Source organism: Melanostigma gelatinosum, assembly GCF_949748355.1.
Source record: "Melanostigma gelatinosum genome assembly, chromosome: 14".
Classification (NCBI taxonomy): domain Eukaryota; kingdom Metazoa; phylum Chordata; class Actinopteri; order Perciformes; family Zoarcidae; genus Melanostigma; species Melanostigma gelatinosum.
The window spans coordinates 12,104,006-12,130,753 of NC_136647.1; the positions used below are offsets into that span (position 1 = coordinate 12,104,006).

Genomic DNA, 26,748 nt, shown 5'->3' on the forward strand with positions numbered 1-26,748 from the left:
CTATCTATATACAGCTTACTTTTATGCAAAGACTGTCTTTTATGGCTTCATTTGACTGTTTTGTCAAGGTTGTCCAACTTGAGTGGATTTTTTTGAGTTAATAGGATGCCCTCTCTAAGTGTTCCAGTTCCTTTAACCAGAAGGCCACCACTGGGGCATCTGTCTGAAATTTCAGAGATGTTTTAGCTGCACTACAACAAAGGAAAAATCTGTGGCTCTGCCTCAAAGGGATGTGCACTTGGGGGGCCTGCTGTCATGCCACTCATGTGCAAGCAGCAGTGGCCTTTTCCACAGTACTGTAGGATGCTGATGAGGTGCCTGGATGAGGACACTTTGACATCTTCTGCTTTACAAGTTGTATTTTTCTCTGGATGTGAATCTATTCCTCAACTGGCTCCTCAACTGTTACATTTTTAAACCATCCGTTGACACAAAACTTTGAAGGACATTTGAAAAGAAATAGTGGTGTGCAAAAACATCTAGTGGTGTATCAGGGAAAAGTTGCCTGAGTGGCTCGCAGGGCTCTCGCTGTTTCTGGTTAAAGTGTTGCTCTCATCTGTACTGCCCTACATCTTGAGTCGTAATGCAACCTCACTGTGCAATGGCATGCACCGACTTTTTAATTGTTTCTGTAACATCATTTGCAACATGTTGTGCCTTGAAGTTGCAATAAAGATTTGAGCCCTGGGTTCTTTGGCGACACCCGTGTTTAACGTGATAACAGGAAGTGGCGTTTAACATTACGACACTTGTTGAGCAGCTACTCTGTCACAAATAGGACAGTGGAGAAAGTGGAGTATCTGTTTACAGTGCAGTGAAATAAACTCATTGTTTCAGTGAAATATTTGGTCAAAAATGATTGCAACTGCAATAATTTGAATCCGAATCATTGAAAAGACTGATGCTACGCATGGCGTGAATGGTGTTCCACATGGTAAAGTTGGTTCAAGCAGCAATGCCGAATTCATCCATCGTTTCCTGAGAATTCCTGCTGCAGTGAGGGATCGGTAGACTCCGCCGCAAACAATGAAAACTCTTATATTGGGAAGTAATGACTGCATGCAATGAATAATTATTGCAGTAAAAAGGCTGATGTCACAGACATAGACTTTGTGAAATGCATGCGTTTGAACTCAAGATGCAAGTGAATGGCAGCAACAGCTTGAGCACATTTGAGCATTGAGTCTTCCAGTGAGTTGAATAGTTTTCATTGGTTTATTATAAATATTCATGCTCTGAATCCAGGTAAAACTCAACAACCGTTCCTTCTTTAACACTCCAGCACTGTGAAACTATCCTTAAAAGACAGTGTCACTTTGTTTAAGCCTTTCATCTAAAGATACGACAGCGCTCTTTGACAACCTTGTACAGCAGAGTGTCATCTGTCATCTGAAGTAAGATGACAGAACACAACATGAAAGGGAAGCTGTTTTTTGATGCACAACTTGAACATAACTTTGCAAGTTCAGCGTCTGGAAACATTTGCTCATGAATGTTGGACAAGTCTGAGCATGAGTTGAATAAGACGTTCGATATAAGGTGCTGATGACCTGGACAAGCTCTGCCTCATGCACGGCTTGGTCTGGGAATAAAACACCATTACTACCGTACAGCAGCTGCATTGTGATGTCGAGTGGATACTTCTTTTGTTCTACGCCGGTCGCATCAAATGTCGAGCTTCCCTGATCTGCATTTGCCTTCATTGCATTGTAAGCTTTGTGCTTCAACAGCTTTCAATTTTTCCCAGCAGATGAAACTCTCTTTGTGTGATGGAAAGGTCATTTGGAAACTGTCTGAAACCCTCAGATGGGTTTGGCCTCGTGCATAACCCTCGAGTGCTGAACGATCTATCATCATCATCATTATCAACATCAAAGACTTTTCTTCACAATGTTTGCAGTATGATTGTTTTTTTGTATCTAGAAACCCATACCGTCCTCATTCTCAACTGCAAACCCATTATTTGAATGCCGAATACTGTTACAGCCCACTCAGAAAGCCACGTACTTAAGAAATAATAAAAATGCAGTGTGTTACTAAAAGCTGCACTTTACAGGCTGATAGCATCAACAACAGCACTTTAATTGACAGCTGACTTGTAGCAACACTGCACGGCGAGCTTATTATACATCTTTTACATTTACTATAATCTAGTTGAGTGAATTGAAGTGAAGTGAAATTGCCTGTCACCTCAGTCCAAGCTTTAGAGAACCAGTGCAGAGAGTTAAGATATTTATGAGCTCTAAATGTTTTCGTGTTTTTTCGACAGAACTGTCTTCACTGTTAAAAAGTTTAGCCAGAGTCTTAACACCTCCCACAATTCGACCAGCCACTGCAGAGCATATAGCAGCCCCCTTTTGTCTGCTGTGGAAGAAAAATAAGTTCCTGGCTCAAAGGATCAAGTGTTTACCGCGACAACGATCCAATTCCAAGCACATCTGACTCCTTGCCCATGTGATTTCCTTTAGCAGTAAACGTGTGAAACGGGGCAAGCAAATGAGCTCAGTTTGTGTGCTCCGTTTAACTCTGAAAGTAGATGAGTCGAATTGGTAGAAGTGTGTAAAGTTAGACAAGGTAGGTTTTTATAGCTGTGATGGAACAAGATGCTCAACAGCTTTTCTAAATGTGTCTGTGTTTACTTAAGATGCAGATCGCTTGAGGCGATGTGCGACAGCATGGGATGGAAGGACTTGGCCAGTCACATCCAGACTGAGTTTGCAATTTCTCACAATTTTCTCTGCAGTTTCTTGTGCGCGGTTGCTGGGAGAGGGGCTGTGATTCAGGTGGTTGAGGTCACGACTATATTAGGCGTCCTCTCACGTCCACCAGTCTGGCATGGTCGGTGGCTGAGATCTCACAGATTTGAGAACAGGTGAGGTTTGTCACAGAGGTGAAAGCTGACAGGGGGTGGAGAAGATGAAGGAGAAGAAGCGTTTGGCTGCAGCCACTGTGTCTGTTTTGGTGTGGGGGAAATCTCGACACGAGTTACATTTGTCAGCAGTAATAGAGAGGATTTCCACAGTGCGAATCGGCCATGTACGAAAAATGTACAGAGGTGCCACAACTGACGGGGTCCTGGTACATTTCTCAAGTCACAGAGGGTACGGAGCTGTGCACTGCAAGTGCAACACATTAGGGACGGTGGCTGTTTCTATCAAGTTCACTGATGAAGTGAATCCAGGCAAAAGCCATTATCTCTTATGGAGTTCCGTTATTAAATATCAATCATGAAGTTAAACAGAACATGCAAACAGGCCGATAAACAGGAGCTGATGAGAAACAGTCAAGAGATTATGAAAGTTAAAATGTGACTGCAGCTGGAAATCAGGAAGATGTCCCTGATGCTTTGTACTTTCAGTGTAGTTTTTCTTCAGCGGGGAAAAATTGTCATTTTGAATTAAAATTTCTGACACGAAGATTGCCTCTGATTGTAACTCGCTGCACACTGTCATCTCTCTCTCTCTTTTAATTGGTTTGTTTTCCAACTCGGAAAGGGTTGTGGTGCCGCAGACCTTCTCCGCCGAGTGTAAAAACTTTAAATTTGTGAATATTTGTCTTCTTTAAAGTCACACACACCTGCGCACGTGTATATATTCTAACTCCTTGCAGACTTCACATTTCCTTGAGTCAATGCAGGCTACTTACACATGAATGCTCTACGCTCTGTGCTGTGCCGCTGTCTCATCATTCCCAGTTCAGACAGATTTCTATTGCTGCTACCTCTCATAGTGCGTCAGCGTTGACATGCCGGTGTGCTTGAGCGTCTCTGATTGTAGCGCGGGTGCATGTATGTGACAAAAATTGTGCGGGGGGGGGGGGAAAAGCTAACTATTTTGTTGATGGGAGGGCATTTTTTTCCAATAAAGTTTGAAATTTTCATACATTGATATAAATGAAATCCCCTGTGACACTGCTGTATTAATTGGCACCGTTTCATCTGGGACACATATCTGGGAGGGAGAGAACATTTGTGTGAATGCACTTGTCTGTGTATATCCATATTAGTGCACTGGGCCTGTTTTGCATAGAGCCTGCAGCTCTGTGAAAGGAGATGTGGATTGGGACAATAAAGGAGTATTAGATTGTGTCCTCTCGCGCTCTCTCTCTGTCTGAATGTGTGTGTGTGTGTGTGTGTGTGTGTGTGTGTGTGTGTGTGTGTGTGTGTGTGTGTGTGTGTGTGTGTGTGTGTGTGTGTGTTTTGGCTGCTGTCGGAGGCATATGGGAACCTCCAGGCAACGGAGACTTAGAAAAATGATGAGAAAGCATCTCGCACAAAGGCATTAAATAGCCAATGAAAAAGTGAAGAACTGCTGTTTTTGATTTGGACAGGGACACGAACATGTGAAATAAAACGTGAGTCCGTTCTGTTGTCTTGCACAAAAACACATCTGACTCAAACACTGGGATACTTCTCTTTACAAACAGAGAGATTATTGTGAGATTATGTTCCTGGGGCGTTGATCCTCGCAAATGGGATCAGACTGATGAATATGACAGTTGAAGAATATTGGCTGAGTGTTTGAATGCTACGCCTCTTCCTGCCATCGTCTTTATCGGATTACAGGCACGACGTCACGTCGCACGGACAACGTTTTCACACTTGAAACGCCCAAAGACCTGGCACAAATCACCGTTGCATGTAAATATCAGCATTCAGTTCAACCTCATCAGATGTGTGGGCTTTAACCGTCAAGTCAAATCGGGTAGGTAGTCAGTCAGGGAAAACAAGGCTGAAATAGCTTTTAAATACTTTCCGCCAAGTGCCAAAACCTCTAGATTTGGCATCTCAGAAAGTCAGAAAAGTTTCTGTAAATGCTGTTTGACCCGGGTCTGTGTGCACGCCCGGGTATTTCATTCAGTCACTTCAACCCACTCCCATGACTGCTGTCTGCTTGTTTCACCCTTTTTCTCCCTCTCCTCCTTTTTCCCCTCAACATGTCACATCTCAAGCATTTCTTCAGCTTATATATCTACGAAGCCTCCAACGTCAGGCAGATGGGCTGAAATGGAAGAGTATGAAATATGAAACGCAGTTACAGAAGTCCGTTGCTGAAAGTTGAGCCGAGTTAAGCATCTGTGTACAAGCAAAACACGCTCTCTGACACACAAATATAGACGGTGTATTGCACTGCACCCATGGTGCATATCCATGAGGTCTAACAAACGGCCTGTCTGTGACGCACGCATTTGTTCTGTGTGTTAAATAGCGTGTGTGATTTTGTGTTTTAAAGTATTCAGAGTGACTGTGATGAGGACTTTGAGAAAAAACTAAATGTTTATAAAGTAAGGGAAAGGAATACTGTTGCCAACTGGCTGTTTAAACGACGTAAACACGTATTGTAACGCTAAGACTCTTTAGATGTGACCACACAGTATGTGTGAGTCACCTCTGCAACCACTCAGACTCAATCACACCCTGTCACTTGAAACCTCGAGACAAACAAATCGCTTTTACAAAGGTTATTTTCTGTTTCCTCCATGTGTAGGGAGACTTTTCACATTCATGGATGAAATAATGAAAATAAAAGTCTTTGTCCCATTGCGGCGTGGCTGTCGGGGATGCGGTGTGAAAAGATCAAAGCCACTGCAGCCCCATTTTGTTTTTACACCTCATCAATTCTGCTCCAAATTCCTCTTTTCTGGCTGTGTTTTTTAATTCGGAGCCTCCTTAGCCTTTGTGAGAAAGATTAGACTTGAATTTGATCCTTCTGCACTCACGGTACAAGTATTATGATGTGCATAATGGTCAAATAGTTCATTAATGGCAAACACAATACAATCACTGTATTATTAACATTTTGTTTTTTGATTACAATTGCAAGAATAGCTGCAGAGCATTTTTTCTTAAAGCTCACATTGTTAACAGAAATAGGCAGAAAAAAATATATATTTTTTTCATGTAATTTACTTTCAAGCAGTAAAGCAAAATTTCCATAAAATCCCTTGTGAGTAATGTGACCGTGTTACACTTTGACTCGTGCTATCTTTCGGATGAATCAGCACCACCTTTATGTTCTTTTTCAATCTTTACCAGTGGATAGTCTGTTCATGTGCCCAATACCACTCCCAAACATATTTTCATCAAATTTAAAAGTGATAAAAGACCAATAATACTGTGTTTGGAGACCCTGTGACATTCATCACTAGGTATTTAAAGAATTACAGACTTTTTAAAATAACATTGCTGGTACATTGCTTGCATTCGTGGTATCATGGGGATAAATCATATTAGATGTTATTGTCCACTTGGCTTCTCCTCAAGCATCACACCCAGTAACAAAAACAAATCCTGAAAATACTCTAAATCAGGGATTCCCAAAGTGTGGTGCCCTGGGGGTGCGCGAGCTGCCTCTAGGGGGTGCGCGAGAGGAAAAATGTAATGGTGGTCTAATGGTGTAATAATTAATATTAAATATAATGTTCACAAAATTTAAAAAAAGATTGTAACAGACTGTCTCATGTTTGTCGTTCTGGTGTTGACGATGATATGTCCCTTGAGGGTTGCCGTAGCGAAGGCGCAACCCCCGCCTTTGGCCAAAGGAGAAAACAATAATAAAGAGAGTCGTGGGCTGATACAAGATGTCTAATCTCCCGACTCCAGTTACTACTGTATGATAAGTGCCCTTATACACGAACCCAAGACGCTCGGTTACATGAATTATAAAAATTCCCCTTTTAAAAATTTAAAAACGTACAATATAATAAATAAATGCACTTCAGCTCCTGCCGCCAGACTGTCTTTTACGTAGCTAGCCTAGCCTAGCTTGTGCAGCTAACCTCAGCTAACAGCTAACTTCATTCATTCAGCAACATTCATGCAAATATGATAAACTGGCTGAAAATCGGGGAAACTGTCAGGTGGGACATCTGAAGCTATCGGTCGTAAAAGAGGAGAGGGACAGAGAGAGAGAGAGAGAGAGAGAGAGAGAGAGAGAGAGAGAGAGAGGAATCGGAGGCGAGAGGTGCGTTGGGGAGAGACCGGGAGAAGAAAGCTAACGGGAGTCAGAGGAAGATGAGACGGAGGAAGGGATTGCACAGACAAATCTGGAGCACATAGGCCCATCGCGGAGTCAAGGTAAAAAAGAGGAAACGAGAGTGAGCATCAGACTGGGAAAAACAAGAGGAAATATGATGAAAAGTATCTGTGTCTGGGCTTCACTTGGATTGCCAATGCAGATTCCCCAAAGCCACAGTGCGTGGTGTGCAGTGAGGTTCTGGCTAACAGTCTGAAGCTCTTATTTACGTCGCCACCTGAACACCAAGCATGCCAGTGCAAGTCAAAAGCCCCTTACATTGTTTATATCGAAATTGGAGGAGTTACAAAACAGCCAAAAACAACTGCAGTCATTCATGTGTGGTTGATTGTAAATTAAATGTGATAATCTGCCTCTGAGCCTGTGCATATGTGCTCGCCATCCGTATTGCTCTTTAAAAGTGACGCCTTGTGTAACTGAAAGTTATTGAAACTTTGTTGCAGTGTTTCAGGGCGTTTTCACACCTTCAGTTCGTTTGCTTTGTTCTGATTCAGGGATTAATATGATACAATGTTGCAGTTGCCCCTTTGTTCGGTTTGTGTTCAAGATGGGGGTGCGTGAACCCGGTCGGGATGTAGAAGGGGGTGCGCGGCCTAAAAAGTTTGGGAACCGCTGCTCTAAATCATCAAAATGTCGGTCATTCCAACACATCTGTATCCTGCAGTGTAGACTTTAAGCCTTGCTATTTCAATCGGTCATTCTTCATGGGAAACATAACCATGATTAATACGAAAAACAATCTCTTCTCCCTATTGCTTTTCCCCTTACTTAAAAGGTGTTGTTCATCCAAGGCTACATGAATGGCTCTCCACATATGAGTGAGCCTATTAACTTTGTATTTCTTGCATTTCTTGGATGTCCACCTCTCGCAGTCTTTCCAGAGACTAGCCTTCAATCTGACTTCAATCCCGGCTGTACTTCAAGCTTCCTCTTTCCTCCCTCTTGATCCTCCTTCTCACGGTAGCGTTGCCCTCTCCTAACCATGCAAGCTCCTAATGAGGCCAAACCCCTGCTTCACACACGAGAAATGCATGCGAGCTCACACCCGCCCAGTTCTTATGGCTTTGGTGCAAAATCTCCCCCCCATCTGTCAGTGTTTAACACACATCACTCTCTCCGTCCCCGTCGCTTGCTCCTTTCGTTTTCTACTTCTGGTAAGTGGGACAGCGACAGAGATCGCAAGAAGGGGTGACACAGCGTAAAGGACCCCTGGCCTGCTCCAACCTCTGTCTTCAACTCTTCTCTCAAAGGTGTTTTCCAGCGGTCTGCTCTCCCCGGCTGGAGAGCAGCAGATGTTACGGAGTTAAGCTGTAATCGTTCTGCTTTAGCTGTAGGCGACAGATGCGCTTATATATTCTAAAACAGCGGCTCCATCTCCATATCTGCTGGATGACTGATCGTTGTTGGACCAAGCTTATATCACTGCAAAAAAATTTAATAAAAACACTTTCTGCTCCAACGCACTCTCAGCTTAAACGCTGTTCATTTGCATCAATCTCTTTCTGTTGGCTTGATGAGTTGCTTTCTTTTTCATCCGTTCAAATCATTCTTTTCCATCTTGCCTTTGTTCAACACCATCAATCTGACTTCATGCACAGTCTCTCTGCGTCTTCGTCTTCCCATATTTCAGTATTTTGGTCTCGCTGTCTCATCTCCATCCGGAGTTCTGTCTCCCTTTCTTAATTGCTCTGTCCATAATGCGTAATGCATAATGCATAATGCCACTCTTTAGACGGGCTTAGTGCCTCTCTAACTTCCTAGTGGATGAAGAATCGATCGGTATATCCTGATACCATGGTGACACAGTCAATGAACGTCCTCAGTAATGAACTTCCTTCAATATGGCCAATACTGTGTGTGTGTGTGTGTGTGTGCGTGTGCGTGTGCGTGTGCGTGTGCGTGTGTGTGTGCGTGTGAGTGAGAGAGAGACTGAGACAGGCAGAAAATCTGCAGTGGATTTTGAAAGACTAAAAATAATGTGGTACTTTTTTTGGGACCAGCCTGTTCTAAAATAGAAACCAGTACAGTTAACTGCTCTTTCCTGAGAATGCTTCAGTCCATTTAATATTTACTGTGACGATGCTCTTACACTGAGTACTTGGCAATTAGTACTACGGTAGACTCTGCCTCTATTTATGCATCACCAGCTGTACAAGAAACCAAAGGTGAAACTCTTTGAGTGTTTACTGTAATAAGCAATATGGGTCATTCAAAATATCAATGACATGGTTTCTACAGTGGAATGTGACTGTATTACTCCTCCCAGTCTGAGCTCATTAGCTCTCCTCTCCGGTGTTATCATGGTCTGTGGGTTTCCCGCGGAATTAAGATACTTTTCAAGGGTTTCTACGTGTTGAGGGCTTTTTTGTATGCTTGTTGGTTGGACAAATTTTGCATGAAAATAACATGAATACCTACAAATAAAAAGCACACAAATGGAGAGCACACACGCCCACACACACACATGTGTGCTCTCCATCCGCGTCTTGAGCTTAACTCTAGTGAAAAGAAAAGGTTATCCCCAGGGAGACATGACGCCCGGCATGTAGACATAATACGGGAAGAAATATCCAGAAATGTGCAAAGAATTAAAGAATGGTTCGAAGGTGTGGCTGGGGGATGATACCAAAGCTCAGTAAATACATAGTCTATTTACACATAAGGCCCGCACAACATGAGGAAAGTCTGTGATGTGCGATAACATTTTTTTAATATTGCAATGGCGATATGCCAGAGAAGTTTGTGGTGTTGTGAATACATAGTATGGAACTTTTACAGTTCTGGCACTTTCGGCTGTTGTCCAACATATGCAAGCTGTGGCAGCGTGATGTTACAGCACGGCCTGTTGATGCTTCTATTGTTGGAGAAATCTGCATCGCTACCTATCTGCATCGCTACCTCTTACAACCCTGTATAGTTGTTGAATGGTGGTCAAACTGGCAGCTCCAGTAACATCTTTTCATGAAGGTTTTTGGTCGTTTCAACTTTTTGGAAATGCTGCAATGTGACATTACTTCATCTACGAAAGGTCATTAATCTGTGAAAGTTGTTATTGGTGATGCAATGTGCATTGTCACAGCTTGTGTTCATCAAATTACTCAGAGGCATATTCCAACATGTGCCACTGACTCATCACAGCTGAAGTGGAAAGACACAGAAGTACACTATGACCACAATGATGACAACTCACATCCTTGTCTCTTTGAAGATAGACTGTGTGAATATTTCAGGAAACATTTTGCAAATGAAGCAAAATAACGCTTTGTTGATCTGTTAACAGAATAAAAGCAATCTGTGTCATGTTTCCACAGAAAATGTATAAAGCCCCTGAAAACTTGGTATTCCTCTGTACTATTAAATATGTATGTCTAAATGAGAAACAATCCAAGTTCAGAAGCAAATATTCTTGGTTATTATTTAGTAAGAGCTTGCAAACTCTCCATTTGGGCTATCTGAGTGTGTTGTTTGGTCAGATGTGATTGACAGTGGCTGGCAATGTAAGCAAACAACAACACCCATTTTAAACCAAGTGACAAAACCCAGAACAGAAAGACATACAGACATCTGTCATGTGAGATAACCACGAGAGAAAATACTCAAATACGTACTCATACTAGGCTGATTGAGAAAAAAGGTTATCAGGGCTTTACATATAATAATAATAATAATGAAGATAACAGTAATAATAATAACTCTTAAGATAAATGGTTGTAGGTACTGTATATATATGTGGTGTGTGTGTGTGTGTGCTTGTGTGAGCACTCACCCACATCTCTGTGGGCACGCACATGCTTGTGCTTTGGATATCCGTGGCTCATTTAGAAATAAACCGATGTTCACAGTCCGATAAGAGGCTTATTGTGTAGTGAGACCATCTCGTAATTAAAACCGAGTATGAATAATCTCTTGAGAACATGTTTCGCTAATGCAACGTAACTGGAGCGTTTACTCCAACATTTATGTATGACGCGTAACGACGCCCACGTCAGTCCTGTGATAATATCTCTGTCGGGCTATAAAAGCAATCGCTTGACATCTGATCATCTACCCGGAAAACATCACGAGTGCGTCTGAACTCAACAGTGCTGATGTGTTTTCCAAGGAGGCTGGCATTCAAATAACACAGCTCACGTCAAAGAAAGGAGAAATAACCTGCAACACAACCTGCCCCCCAAAACAGATGAACTGCTTTTTTAACTGCTTTTTGTTCTGCCCTTGTGGAGAAGCGTTCAATTAAAAATGCAGGTCTGACTGGAAGGCAGCGGCAGAGCATGAATCAGCTCGTACAAAGCGGGATTGATAAACAATAAGCTGTCAGGATGATAAAATATGCCTTTAAAGTAAAGAAAGTAAAGGGTGGCACAAATGGGCCGAAACTCACAAGCACAACCAGACAAACGCACACTCCACACACTCCACACACACACACACACACACACACACACACACACACACACACACACACACACACACACCGTTGGAAGTGATGAGACAGCTCTACTTTTGAAATGAAGCTGCCCATCTTTGGTGAGCCCATACAACTCTCCTCAGAATCACAGGTCTGGGCCATAAAATTCCCTGTGATAAAGAGAATATGTAACAGCTCCCCTCCTCTCTGTCTCCCCCCCCCCCCCCTCCATTCTCTCTCTCTCTCTCTCTCTGGGGGAGATGGCTGTGGATGGCCCGTCCCCTTTGATGTGAGTAGAGCAAGGGCTTAACTCTGCTCTGGCCTGGCTGACTGACTCCCATTCCAGCAGGTATGACTATGCTATCTCTTTAAGGTGAGCCTGTGCTCAGCTGTCCCTGGACCACATGGGGGCTCGTGGGTTAACTTGGAGGGCTCGTGGTGTGATGGGGAAATTGGAAAGTATTGGATGTGGTAGGGTTGTAAACAAGGGAAAATATAATGATGTGACAGAGTTTGTGTGTGCTTACAGCTTCAGTATCTATTCCTCACATTCATATACTGGATTCAGAACATTGGTACAACAGCAAACACCTGTTAGCTATATGCAAAGCGGAGTAATGTCTACCTGAGCAGAGAATGAAGTCGCTCTCCCTCTGTGTGTTGTCCTCATCGGCGCTTCTCCTTTCTTTGTTGACATAGCCGGTGCGGCCATGCGTGCTCTTAGTGCATGTGAGCGTGCCCCACCTGTAAGCCCGGGGGCCACCGCTCTGCACTGCGGTCATACGCCGATTACAGCTGTTAAAGCCGCCTCGTCCTGCCCAACCTCCTGTTTCCCCTCGGTTACAAACTGTTAGCTCTGTCAGCACTGTTGCCGTTGTTTGCACTGCTAGCACCGTTAGCTGCAAGCCGCCAGCAATAGAAATGTTCCGAATCACGTCAAGCGTCATTGTCTTTATTAAAACACCAAACTAGCGTTCAAATAACTGGCAGCAATATTGAAGAAGTGGATTACAGGTTATTACCCTCTTTTCTGGTGACATGCCAGAATGATTTATGTCCCTCTATCTTATTCCACCTGTATAACAACACAACACTTTATTTACTCCACATCCTGCTTTTTCTTTTACGGTGGAACATGCGCTCTATTTAGCACACTCGTGACATACAGGTTAGAAATAACATCAGACCGGCTGATCCAGACAAAATGATGGCGTCTGGAAGTAGACTCAACTCCCACACATTGTACAGCAGTGCACATGTGACAACATGAAAAGCCTCTTCCGTGAACGTGTCTGGGGAAATGCTTGTCAAATGACATTCGGAGAGGATGTAGCTTGTCTAGATCTGTTGCCGAACGGAGAGTGTGAGGTCCCGAAGATGAGCAGGGAAGACAGATGGGAAGAGAAGGGGCAGGTAGGAGCAGGCAGAGGGAAATGCAGACCAGAACACATCCTGAGAGGTAGGCGGGAACCCTGGCACTCTGTATTAGTGTCTCATAAATGACATTTTATTTTTACATTTTATGATAGGATACAAAAATCTATTATTCAATTTGATTACATTTTTCATGTTTCATTTCAACGTTCATTTGCTCTTTGCATAAAACTGCTTTTTACACAATAGTGAATAAAAACAGATTAGTCTTCAGTTTTCTGACACAAAAAATTGGTTATTTTTGTGCCCATTATTAGCCACAAAAATCTATATTTTTTCTTGCAGCCGTCATGTCCCCAGGGAACATTCCATGCAAAGAAATTAAACTGCGCTTTGCAGCACCACAGCAGTTCCTGGGAGATGTCCATACCAATTAGTTTTTTCCAAGTTCTGAGTCAATGAACGTTAGTGTACCTGATTCTGTTCACTAAAAACCTGAAGCTCTCCAGGATTGCATGCGTTTAGATCAATGGCAGCTGACTGATTAGGTTAGGGCAATGACTCACTTTAACTTCTGGGACATACAGTATTTATCCTGGCAGGAAAATATGTTTTTGTTAATAGCCAGGTTTAATATTCACGTATCAGTCATCATCAGTCAGCGTGAAGACGGAGCATAACCTGTCTTTGCAATATAGACAAATGTACTCATCGTTGCCCTAAATCTTGAGCGGTGCTGCACAAATCTGCCCTGGGGACGGATGATTTGCTCTGAGAGTCGTCGCCTGACATGATGTTAGTCACACGAATTCAGAGAGACAGAGAGGAGAGAGAGAGAAAAGGCTTTAGAAGAGTATGATTGATAGTTAGATAGGTATGTCAGTAGGTAGCAGAGAGAGAAAGACACAGATGCACAATAATGATGTTTGTTCCGTTCAAAAGGTCGTCTTTTTCATCCTCAGTTTAATGTTTACTGTGGCATTTGGTTTAGTTTATTAAGAGATGTCAACTGCAGTCCGACCTCAAGGCCTAGTGTTTGTACCAGGTGCTAAAGTCTGTGAGAAGTTACTTTCTGATAAATATAGTGTACTGCATTCTGTGTGGTTGCATACCGCTCTTACTGTTATAAGACTGATTACAGGGGTATTGATCTGCCCGGCTGAGAAATCGACCTAAAACTTGTTTGACATCATCGTCTCCTCCGTCTCACTCGATCTCTTTCCCAGTGCGCCCGTCCTCCTTTTCATCATTCGACAGCGGAAGGCCCTTTTTCCTCACCTCTCTCACCTTTCCTCTCCTCTTGTTGTCCCTCTTGTCATCACTCTTTTCCAAACACTCACCTTCAACCCCACCCTTATAGGCTTTTCCTCGCTTTACTTCTTACTTTGTCTTGCTCGTCACACCTCTGTGTTTTTCCCTCACACATCCGTTCCTCATCCCCTGCTTCTCAAATCTGTCACCTTTTCCTTCCTGCTTAAGCATATGCATTCCCTTCCTCTTCCTTCACCACTTCCTCACTTGTGCCCCCATGTTGTGCCTCCTCCATTGTTCCTATGTGCAGTTTTCCTTCGACTCTCTTCTTCTGAACTTCCTCACCACTTGCTCTTTCTTTGAGTGAGCCTTTTTTTTATCACTCATCCTCCCTCCCCCTCCCTCCCTCCGTCCCTCCCTCCCAGGGTTATTAAGTGATGGTTGGGCTGGCACAGCTGGTGTAGTTGGGCAGGCAGCCCATCTTCATGACAGCTGCAGTGTAGCCAGATCCTTATTGGGGCAGTGGCGCTGTAGTAATCATAACAACATCGCAGGTCATACAGGCTTTTTGGGGTTGACTGTTTTATTAGGCGTCTGCTGTGTTGTGATTATCTCTTAGTCTTAGGTCATTGTATCACTAAATAGCAAGTGCAAGCAAAGGTGTAAAGATTCCGTCCTTACCACCCATGAAGCTCATGAGCATGTTTGTGTTCCTGCCCTCCCCTCTCATCCTCTGTCACGTTTTCCTTTCCTCGCTCTTTCGCACATCCTTGCAGTGTTACAGGATTTGCTTCACACTGCTTCTGCATGCACACCTGTCAATAACTCACGCCTGCATAACCACACGAGCGTCTCCAGCTGTGTGGGTGAACTGACATTAACTTATGAGCTGGCGATGCCATCTGTTAAATTGCACATCTGTAAAAACAAAAATAAAAAAGGTCTCAAAAGTCTGTGTTCTCCAGCCCGCCCTGGTTCACAGGGAGGTCACACACACACACACGCACACACACACACCAGGCGGAGTGTTGGACTGACTTATGAGTGAGCAGAAACATCTGAGGTAAGCACCATTCTCAAAGCAGTAATTGAATTGTGCCAAGGCGATGGCGCTCCAACTCAGTTATGAGCTTGGTGAGCTCACTATTTGTCACAAGCTGCTGGACTTTTTCCCCTCTTCTCTGCGCACTTGTGCATCATCAGTTTTAGGTCATGCTGACAGCTTAAGAGGATTATTGCACTGTTGGTTAAAAGGGGGAGAGGGAGTCAGGAGGATGCACTGTGGATGTCTTCACCCTTTTTTCTCCCTCTCACCGCAGCAACGCTCACTTCAACTGTGAGCCGCCATGCATTGCTGTCTGCATTGTAGTAATCATCCTCTAACAGACCCTAACCCTCAACATCAACTGGGCTGGCACCCTCCGACACAGATGCTGCAGGGACACGTCTCCCATAAACACCACTTACATGGGACGGCAGCGTGCCCATAAACCAGCTCTATCAACAATTGCTATACCATCTTGACACTTTTATTTAAAGCTCACTATATTTAATGTCGTCTCTCTCAGGACATACGGCTCCGGGTGAGCATTCTGGTCCATTCGTATGATATCAGCCTGTGATAATCTTTCCATAACTCAAAGGGAAATGTCTGGTACAATTGTTAACATGCCATGAATGAGATGTTTCCTTACCAGCCACGTTGCACCACTTGAATGATTACTGACGTACAATCAAAGCCTGCTACATGAAAAGGAAAACTCACTATGGATTATTGCAACCAATACCACGAGTATATCATGTACAAATCATTTCTGATTTTCAGATCATGGTATCAGTGTTGGTTTAGCAATTTGAATGTATCCCCTTGATATGTTAGACATAGGTTCTCACATATTTCCCCCATTTGAATCACCCAATCAACAATATACGGTTTATAGTGCTTCCAGCTACAAAAATAGCATTTCCAGGCTTGAGTTCAATATGGCGAGGAAAAAAGAAAAGCTTTAAACAAAATATGTAAAAGCCCATCCCAAGCATTCCGACTCACTCATTCTGGAAAAGAGCATCAGCGGTGCCTAAAATATAAATGTGATGTCATGAAAATGACTGCCAGTTTGTGCAGCGATGTATAATAATGCTGCTGATATCCATTTAGGACTTTTCCAGCTCTGCAAAAGTTCGCCTCTGATTACTTTTTTAGTTGTGTTCCAAAGAAAAAACAACTAGATCCAACAAAAGGCCGTCCTGGGATTCATCGTATAGTGTCCCCCAGCTGAGCATCGTATTGTTATGTAAGACTAAGTGTGACACAATCACACACACATGAATACACATGCACGCACACACAAGTGCCTCCGTGTTATAATGAGACTCAGACTGAAGACACAAACGAGCTGTGGCAGCAGACAAACAACACTTTCTCACACGTCCCTCATCTCCTGTTCTCTCACATCACTCCATCTTTACTTCCTGCCATCACTGTGAAGCACACATCAAACACTGACTGCCACAAAATAGAAGCTTCTTCCAATTCCAGCCATTTCATGCATCAGTGTCTTCGTGTGCCGGTGCACCTATGCGTGGGCTTGTGCGATGTGAAGTCATTTTTGGCTTTTCCCTATTTGTTCTCGGGCTAAATTAGGAATTTAGTCAGGACTTGGATTTAGCATCAGTAAAAATGGGAACAGGATGAGCTTCATTGAACGCACTAGTGGGTCCTGGCAAATGTCTATGTGTTTGTTTGTGTGCGTGCGTGCGTGCGCGCGTGCGTGCGTGCGTGCGTGCGTGCCTTTTACTTCATAAAACATCAAAACACAATTGTTCCCAGAGCCCAACATGATGTCTTCAAACTGCAAAAAGAGAGACAACTGAACCAGAAAACATTTGGAATTTTTAGTTAATAAATTACTTCAACAATTGTTCAGTTATCAAAGTTGTCAATTTATCAATTCACTGATTGTTCTGAGGAGCAGAAAAAAAGAAGCAATGCATAAAAAATATGACAATGAGCTGTCAACTGAGTGCTGAGTGCTGAGTGTATGTTGCTTTTTGCCTGGATTGTAACAAGTCAGTATTTCTCGTTTTGAACAATAATGTGCTCAGAGACGAACAATAGGGAAGCGTTAAGTCTGGTCAGTTCAGGTGGTCTTGTATCGTTTTGCACTTGTATTGCGTGTATCATTTGAACGGAGCTCTAAGTGTAAGCACCAGTCAGAGGCAGATGGGCTCGTTAATGCAGTGATGTAGTTATGTAAGACCTGCTACTGCTGCCGCTCCTGTCTGTCTATCCTGCAGTACAGAGAGCGAGAGAGAGAGGGAGAAAAGTTGAAAGAGAGCTTCTGAGTAAGTCGACGTGTGTCTGTTGGAGTGATTATGTATGTGCACACACACACATGGTTTGTGCGTGTGTGTGTGTGTGTGTAGGAACACTGTGGGACGGATGGGAATTGATGTGGTGAATCAGGAGGAATTGACTTGTTGTCCTGGGTTTGATAAACTCTTCTCCCTCTTCCACCTATCTCCTTCAATTCACCACATGCGGGGCAACCGGAATACAGGGCTCTCAAGACTTTAGTGCACAGCGGTAGCAGAACAAGAGAGAGGGAGGCAGCAAAGCACAGAGCCTCAGAGGCCGAGGTAACAAATGAAGAAAGAAGGTTGTAGGGCCGTCTCTGCACATGCATATCAATACACGAATACATTTTGGGATACTCAAGTGCTCCATTTGCAGTTTGTTACAAGGGGTAGACAAAACAGCATGAATAATAAATGAAAAATGAAGTAACTGAAGTGCACACAGCTTCAATGTGAATGGATCATATGAGGTTGAATGAATTTGTTAAAGAGGTCCAGGGATCAGATTTTTGAAAATCAGGACAAAAGGGCTCTGTGGGGGCAAAGTCACCTGCAGTCCAAACTGCAGGTTCATCGATCAAAAACAAACTGGACCACATCATTATAACAGTGATCTGCAACATTTGGAATACACTGACAAACAACCACCACCATCAGAGTTAAGGTAGGCATTAAAAACAACTTGTGGAAGGTTTGGAACAACTGTTGTCATGGTTCAAAGAAGAACCACTTTGCTTTGCAAAGATTGCAGCCACGAACAAAATAAACCAGCATTACCTGTTGTTAGAAAAGGCTCAGCAGTCAAACAACCTTTGTGTACCCAGCCCTCCACCCCGACCTATAAGGTGTTGCGCTTCTTTAACAACACCGTGCTACTCCCGTCTTTCTTCCTGATGGACAACAGTTACCGTTTGTATCGGAGGTTCTTGTTAGATAAGCATAGGCCACATTCGTCTTGCATAGCCAGACGTATTTCCACCACTGTGTCAGTGCTAAAGAAAAGTCTGGCTCCACACATTATCATTCTGTTATCGGGAGAAAAAAACACTCTGTTTGCATTTTTAATCCAAACACAATCATCTTGGGTGGCGCCAAGCCCAGGATGCGGTGACGCTGAACTTCCAAAATAGATAACGGAAGGAGAGACGAATGCCGTGTGAAATACACAACCAATGGCAGACTTATACCCAGTCTATATCCGGTGAGGCAGACGAAGGCCACATAAGCAGCATTCAGATCAAAAACAGCCCTGCTGAAAAAGAAAAGCCAAAGGCTGCGTTAGTAGGGTGTATTCTTTCAGTATCTGTGAGACGATGAAATATGATCCAGGAAAAGCTGATTGAGTTTCAGGAGGTTTTCTCTTGAGGACAGGGTCAAGATATTGCCTTATCTCAATGGAATGCCAGTCTCAGGTTGAAACTAACCTGCAGGGATATGACCATTGGCATGCCACCTATTCAAAGTGGATGAGTCAACACTTCTAGAGAGGTCAAAGCTGAATTATTTGGCATGCATGGAGTGTTATTTTGTCTACCTGCTGCAAAACACAAGGATAAAGCTCTGATCCTGAGTGAGATGTTATGCAACAACATGCATGTGACAGTGCGGCTGCTGCAAAATGAGCCAGCTTATGGATCATAATAAAGACCTCATCTTATTTACTTATTCTGTCTCTACAAGTTCTGTTTTCATGGTAGTATCCAGAAAAAAAAATCAATTTATTAATGTTTGCAGGGGTGTAACGGATCGTTGCGCCGATCAACCCTCAAGGTTTGGCTCACATGTGAACCGTGGATTAATTACAGTTTACCATAACCATCACAGCGTGAAACAAAGTTTTACTGACCTAATCATTTGAATTGTGTGCCTTTATGGAAAAACACTATGAATTACTTGATCAAAGGATAACATTTAGAATCTTTGATGGTTTACAGACGTCAGAGTGGTTGAAATGATGTTTGGGACAGTGGCAAAAAAGCCTGGAGCCTTGTAGAGCAGCTGCTATAATCAAACAAAGGGATCTGTATCTGCCCATATGGATCATCAATGATCTGTAATTAGTATCAGCGGCAAAAAAAAAACATGATCAGGGATCTCTAAAAGTTACATTTGCTCCCTTTTTTCTTTTGTGCTGATCCGATTTTTGATCCGATCCGTGACTCTGATCCGTGATCCGATCCGAACTCGTGAGTTTTATGATCCGTTGCACCGCTAGTTGTTTGTAATCAGGTGCAGAAGATGGATAGCAAGAGCTTATCCAGAGCAAAACTTGGAATAGGGGCTGAGTCTGCAATACAGTACGCAAACATGTTACAGAGAATGTGAGTGGGGCATGTCAGAATATTGCAGAATAGGAGACGAGATGAAAAAGCAGGAGGGAAGGAGGGGAAGTGAGATAGAGTGAAAGAATGGACTTGTGATGTGCTGTGAGGAAACCCAGCAAGCCCATACTGCTGAGAGCTGTGGACCCCAACCGCCTTATCGGAAACCAAAACAGCTATCAATTATTCAACAGGTACAGAGTGAACTAGCTACAGAAGAGAAGACATGGGGGGGGGGGGGGATTTGAGGGGAGAGGGACGATAGAGAAGATATATCCTGCATGGGAGTGAGACACAAGGGAGTTGATTTTCTTTCGTTATTTCATCGATGCGTTCATAAACGTGGTGTTACCTTTTGACTAATACATCAGCAGCCATGAACAAATATGGGACCTGGTGTCAGTTAGTTGACTAATGGCTTTAGGAATAGTCCAACATCTTGGGAAACGTGCTTCATTGCTTTCTGTCTGAGAATGAGGAGAAAATATCAATATCAATCTGGGCCGAACAAGGCGAGCTGTGCACTTCATGCAGTGAAAAAAAGCAGCCTTACAATGCCTCTAAATCTCAGTAATTCGACAACTTGTCATCTTGTTAAATCAATAAATAATAACTAAATGCATGATGAGAAATGCAAAAACAACCGCTCATGGTTTTACGGGGAGTCTGCATCTGGATCTATCACCAATCTGGCAACCTGCGTTATAGCCGGATGTATGAACTGCTGTTTTATGAAAGAGCTCAAACATATCATCTTCCCATACAGTCACAAATGTTTACATTTCTATATACTGTATGTCCAACAAACAGGGTACTACCTGTTGTTTTGTAAGCTTTGGATGTCTTTAGGCATATTGTTGAACTTTGGACAGAGCCAGGTGCGATGTTTTCCCCTACTTCTCGCTTTAATGCTAAGCTAAGCTACTCTAGCTCTGTACTTTATGTACAGACATGAGATTGATCTTCTCACCTCACTGAAATTTTAAGTTTATGGCTTAAAATGGCAGGAATTCCACCCCCCCCCCCCCCCCCCCACAACATGTCAACTACAGTACTGTTGGAATTCTCACTCACTGCGCCCCGCACCTTATAATATATCGACCATATCTAGCATACAGCTTATCTTACCTTATCTTATATTATAAGATAAGACACGCCAGCGTTAACATGAGTAATAGTGTCTCATGCACTTCAGTCAGCAAACAAGGATGCTGCTGCAAGCGATTGGTTTGTCCAACTGTCTCTACCTCTGGAGGCAAGAAAATACCAGAGTTCCTGGTCCAAACAGGGAGAAACTGCAAATCAGCCTGAAACACCTACACACACACACACACACACACACACACACACACACACAATCAGCTCCCGTCAGCTCAATATTCTCTCTCTCTCTGTTCATTCATTCATCCTCCAGGTGAAGTCTGTTTCCAAATAATTACTCATTTTCTCCCTGTGTCCATCTTTCTGTCTCTGTATCACCCTTTACTCTACCTTTCCTCGCTTTCTGCTTGTCTCTAGTACTCCAGCTCTGACATTTACACAACACTTCCTGAGGCTCATGCATACACACTCACGCACACACACACACACACACACACACACACAGTCACAGACTCCTTATGATCACTGTTCTTGCGATGTGATCATGCACATTTGTCTCCCTTTCATCCAAAAACGTTCTCATGCTCACGTATGCTGACACATCCATGCATCTAAATCCCTGTCTATGTATCAAACACACGCAATACATGCACAACTAGCCTGGCTGTTGCTAAGTTCCACAGGGCTCTTGAGGAATGTCTCCTTTGATTGGATTCTATTCACAAAGGACCTTCCTGCTGTGTGTGTGTGTGTGTGTGTGTGTGTGTGTGTGTGTGTGTGTGTGTGTGTGTGTGTGTGTGTGTGTGTGTGTGTGTGTGTGTGTGTGTGTGTGCGTGTGTGTGTGGGTGTAGCTGACTCTCAAGGTGAACCGCAGTGATTCATAAGCAAATTAGTGCGGCACATTTACAAACAATCCAGCAACAACTTGAGTGCAGCAGCAGGTAGTAGCCTATAAGCCATTTAATTTTGCTAGCCTTATGGTTCTTACTACTTTTTTTATTTTTTAAGAATGTCAAATTGTGCAAATGTGTCCTTTGTTATGGCTAGCTCCATCAACTGTTGAAAGAGCAAAGCAGTACGTTTGTACGTAAAGATAAATGGGACAGAGCTTTGTTTGGCAAGAAAGTTGGAATGAAACACCACAAGGCTGATGTGAAATGCCATTTCATGCGAGGTGCAGCATGATTTCTAGTTGTTTGTTTCGCATCAAAACAACTCCTGCTCATAAAGTGTTTCTTTTTCTTTCTTTTTTTTTTGTGCATTGTGTTTGTGAGAGTTCATCACTTTAGAAGCTCGGAGCTGTAAAACATCGGTCCCTGTAATTATTTTTAACGCATTTAAACGCGGCGTATCGGTTTGTGAGCGGTACACACATTATTCCGGAAAATTGTAGTGCGACGTAATGATCAAATGTAGTTGAGCAGGCAGACCACACTGAGCTCAGGGTGCAGCAGAAGAAAGAAGGAGTCTGTGAGTGACCTTGACAGCAGGCAGGAGGAGCGGTTGCAAAGGGCATTGATATGCACGGCCATCGCACGGACGCCTGCTGCGTGTGCCGAAACGTTTCATCCTGCTCTCCACTGTGACTTGCATTAGAGATGTAATTGATTATCATATGAATTACATTCCAGTCATCAGATCCCAAGATGATTTAGTTCTCTAATATGATACGTCCACAGAATTCACACAAAGTGTCACATTCCCTATACTGTGTGCCTAATCTGTCAAATCTGTCCACTGCCTCAGGATGTCGGTACTGCAAGAGCAAATTTGGATCAATCTCAGCACTCAATTACCCCGCCATTTGGTGCTTCACGAGCCGAATAAACATTTTGTCACTAATCCATATGTTATTATCATCCACCAAGGCTATCATCGATGCAAACAAACCCCCACACACACAGCAACACAAAACAGCAACAGCAGCTTCTAATTGTTTTGACTGTAGACTACTTGACAGCCTGCAGGCAAAATGTACGTGTGTGCCAACGCAACTGTCGGCTCAGAGAGACAAAGTAAGGATGTTAGCATTAGTCTTTTTGCAATGCCATCAGATAAAATGAGAAAGTGCGTAAAAAGTGTATGAAAATGTTTGGGTTGAATCAGGACTGCCGGAAAGTTCCATAATCAGAGCAGACTTTATTCACATTTGGACCCGGAGAAAGCCATTGGCCCTCGAGCGAGGTTGAGGCGCTACTCTGAGGGAACAGCGACTTGCAATTTTGCCATCGTGTAGTGATATTGATCAGTGGATTTCAGTGCTGAGCTGAAGTTAGCTCTATGTTATCGTGGCTGAAGGTAATATCACAGAACGTTCTTCAGATATTGCACATTTTCGAGGATTTTCAGTATATTCATAGACTGGGGCCGACAGCGAGAGGATGAAATCATATTATGAAGTGATGATAAGAAGACGAGACAGTGCCGTGCCTTTTAGAAGTTCAAGTTCCCAACTCGAGAAGAGGGAGTTTCATGCTAAAATTCATGCTGTCTTCCACATAAATTGAACTTGTGTGTCTTTGAGACAAACAATATATTTATATATATAGATGCTCCTCATATAAAACTCCTTAACCTTTTAAAATTCCAGAATTAACAAATACTCTCAGGAGTCTCTGAATGCCTCAAAAGGATGCCAGAAATGTTGCTGTTTGATGTCTGACCCACCACTGTCATGTTTACTCTTGACTTCATCCACACAATCTGACTGCTGATCAGCTCTGCTTGTTAGTGTTTGCAACTATTAGCTATGGCAAAAAGCTGCAAATCTTTTAAAACGATGAAATAAATAGATGAATAGTGCTTAGTTTGGGCAAAATCTAAATTAGAATATGTGAGGATTTGTGTCTAACTCTGCTGTATTTCCCTCAGTAGGGTCCTCCTACGAGTCCCGCCCACTGCCGCGCCTCTCTCCGTAGGCACAGCTGTGCCTCATCTCCTGTGATCGCCTCCAGCTGACATAAATACTCCTGTCACTCTCATTCCAGTTGTCAGTCAGTCCGTTTACCTACCTGGTATTCCGACCCTTGACTGAGAGAAATAAATTATCGTGGTTTTGAAATCGAACTCTGCTGTCTGAGTCTGCATTCGGGTCCATGAACACACCACATCATAACAGAACGGACTGACCATAACTATGGACCCAGCAGCCACAGCAGGATTTCCACCTGCAGATTTGTTCACTCTCTGAAGATCCGCTACTAACGATGCATTTCGTTTTTTCAACTTGCATAAATTAATAATTCAATGATATCGATTGATTCATACCTGATAGAATATACAGAAAAAGCAAAAACAATTATTGACGAAATTAATCTGAGGCTATATTGATCATTTAAAAAAAAAAATTCTAACTAAAATGCCAAATATTTGCTGGTTCCAGCTTCTCAAATGTTAACATCTTAATATAGACCAATTCATTAACTGAGGAAAATAATCGGCAGATGAATCGCTAATAAAAGTAATGGTTAGTTGCCGGCCTATCTGAAACCATAAAAATACAAATGCAACTCTGAGCGTGTGCACCTTGAAACAGACTGTGACAGAGCACAATAAAGCCTTTCATTTGTGCCTTTCTTAATAAAAGAGTTTTTCTTTTCATAACTCATTTTAAGGTTTGGCATGTGTTTTGTTCAAGCAGTGCCAGTGTGTGTGTGTGTGTGTGTGTGAGTGTGTGTGTGTGTGTTACTGTGAAAAGCTGTAGATAAAGACAGAGACAAATTAAAGTTGGAAACAGAGGCAAAGTCAAGTAAGGGAAACGAATCCAGCTTCAAACAAGCTGGGAAACAAAGCTTCGGCAGCTACCCAAACCAACCAGCTAGTAGCCAATCAGCCTGCCAGGCCTCTCTGCTCTCAGACTGGAGCTGGCAGCAGCAACTGGCCAAGCAGAGAGATAGAGAAAGAACGAGAGAGAAAGAGAGGGAGTTTTCATTACACAAGAACACTTCTCCCCCTTCCCCTCACTCTCTCTCCCTTGTTTTATCGCAGAGAGATACTGTGGGTAAAGGTGACACACACAAAGGTGACATAGATAACTGTATCTCAGGCAGACCGTGCACAATTACCCTGAATTGTATTATTGTTACTGACAGCCACATATTTGTAGGAGGAGATACAAAGCACACCGCATCAGCCATCACCACTGTGTCGTGTGTGTGTGTGTGCTATTCATCTGCAATTACAGCAAGATTAAAATTAAAGCTCGTCTGCCTCTAGCCAGCGAGCTCTCTCTGTCTTTCTTTTGCTCTGTCATACGTACACGCACATACGATGGCAGCACTAATCAGCCCTCTGTCAGGCCCATTACGTCCCACCCTTAATGAGGAGATCGCCCAGCTTGTGCCCTGACTCGGGCCAACCAAGTGAGCTAATAGAAAATGATGGGCACGGATGTATGCGCGCGTTGTTTCCCTCCTCTGCTTTGGCCTGCATTGACATGACGAATGATAGACTTCCAGTGTCTCTATTAACGAATGTTTTTCTTTTATGTTATCAGGGTTCGGTCAGTCAGTGCTATCCTCATTAGAAAACTGACAATCTGCCTTTCACAGTAGCCACACTTGTAAGCCTATTTTTATTTTTTTGGGGGGGTTGGCAGATGACTGAATGCATGGTCTCTTTTAACTTGGATAATTATTTTCTGTATATGCCTTTTATGATATGTCAAAAGTGACGCTAATTAGACCTCTTTATCACACACGTGCAGGTTCACGCACGCATACATCGACAGAAAAATTGGCTTAACAGTGGGGTTGGGGCCTCCATGTCAACACGCACAGAGGCAAGGTCATCGTGGTAAAACCTGATACCTTTTCGCACCACAAAACCGCCGCGTGTCAGTGTGATAGTAAACAGCAAGGTGTTAGGGGCGCGTGCTGTTATTCTCCTGCCTACCCGTCCACCGGGAGAGCCTTCCTCTCTCCCTGAGCGCAGACAGATGTCAAAATATTCGGTTGTTGGTGTGACTGCGCGCCTCATTCTGTCACGCCAATTTAACCACACGAGCGCGCGCGCTCCCGAGCCATATAGGTGCGCGCACACAAAGTGCCCAAACAGGTGAAACTTTTATGACAAAAAAAGCACAATTGTGAACTTTCTTTCCGACAATCTCATTCTCACGCGCTCTCCTAAGTTATCTCTTTCTTTCACGCTCACTGGCTCGCGCAAGCAACAGCACCAGCCATCCTCGTGCAGGCAAGTCCTACAAACTGCAGTGCGGCAGCAGGTCGCTATTTTAAGAATAATTTTTACATGAAGTGGATAAATATTTAATTGTCCTTGCATACCCGACCTCCAGCGCGGATGAAGCACAGCTGTTAAGTTGTTACTGGAGCAGCGAGAGGCTCTTCTGCTACTCCAAATTTATAAATAATAACAATGAAAAACACTCCCAAGAATTTGTATCAACTAACACACACACACACACACACACACACATCAATAAACAGCCCAGCCACACGCGCTCCACGCCATCAGCAACAAAAACAAGTGAATTCCTCTTTCTCTTACCTCGCCTAAACATATTGGCAGCCGCTGTTTGGACCGTCTAGTGGTGTCTGTGCTGGGGTAGCATCCTTGTGAGGGTCCAATCTTGAGCTGCCGGTTGCTAAACTGTTATTTTGATTCCCTTTGACCGCTGGCAGGCAGGCTGGAGTCTTGTCTCTCCGCGGTGGCTGTAGTTTTAACAAGTGAAGACTGGTGGGGGAGGATAAGGAGGTTGTGAAGGAGGAGGAGGAGGAGGAGGAGGAGGAGGAGGAGGAGGAGGAGGAGGAGGAGGAGGACGGGTGGTTCGGATGATGTTTAACACAATTTAAGACGAAGATACAAGGTCCGCCACCGGTAGAAACGAAGTTTTTTCTCGTCCGCAGTTGCTTTAAACGAGGTGAAGAGAAGGAAAAAAACA

At 43.4% G+C, this 26,748-nt stretch overlaps 1 protein-coding gene across 1 annotated transcript in view; it reads right to left on the reverse strand.

Annotated features, from left to right (window-relative positions):
• Positions 1-26,466, reverse strand: part of rtn4rl1a (reticulon 4 receptor-like 1a) — a gene marked incomplete at its 3' end in the record, with an annotated part of 64,953 nt that extends 38,487 nt beyond the window's left edge. The window contains exon 1 of the mRNA XM_079283625.1: positions 26,355-26,466. Within this exon, the coding sequence (XP_079139751.1) occupies positions 26,355-26,367 (13 nt within the window). The 5' untranslated portion in view covers positions 26,368-26,466. The remainder of the gene's footprint in view (positions 1-26,354) is intronic.
• Between the last annotated feature and the right edge of the window lie 282 nt (positions 26,467-26,748).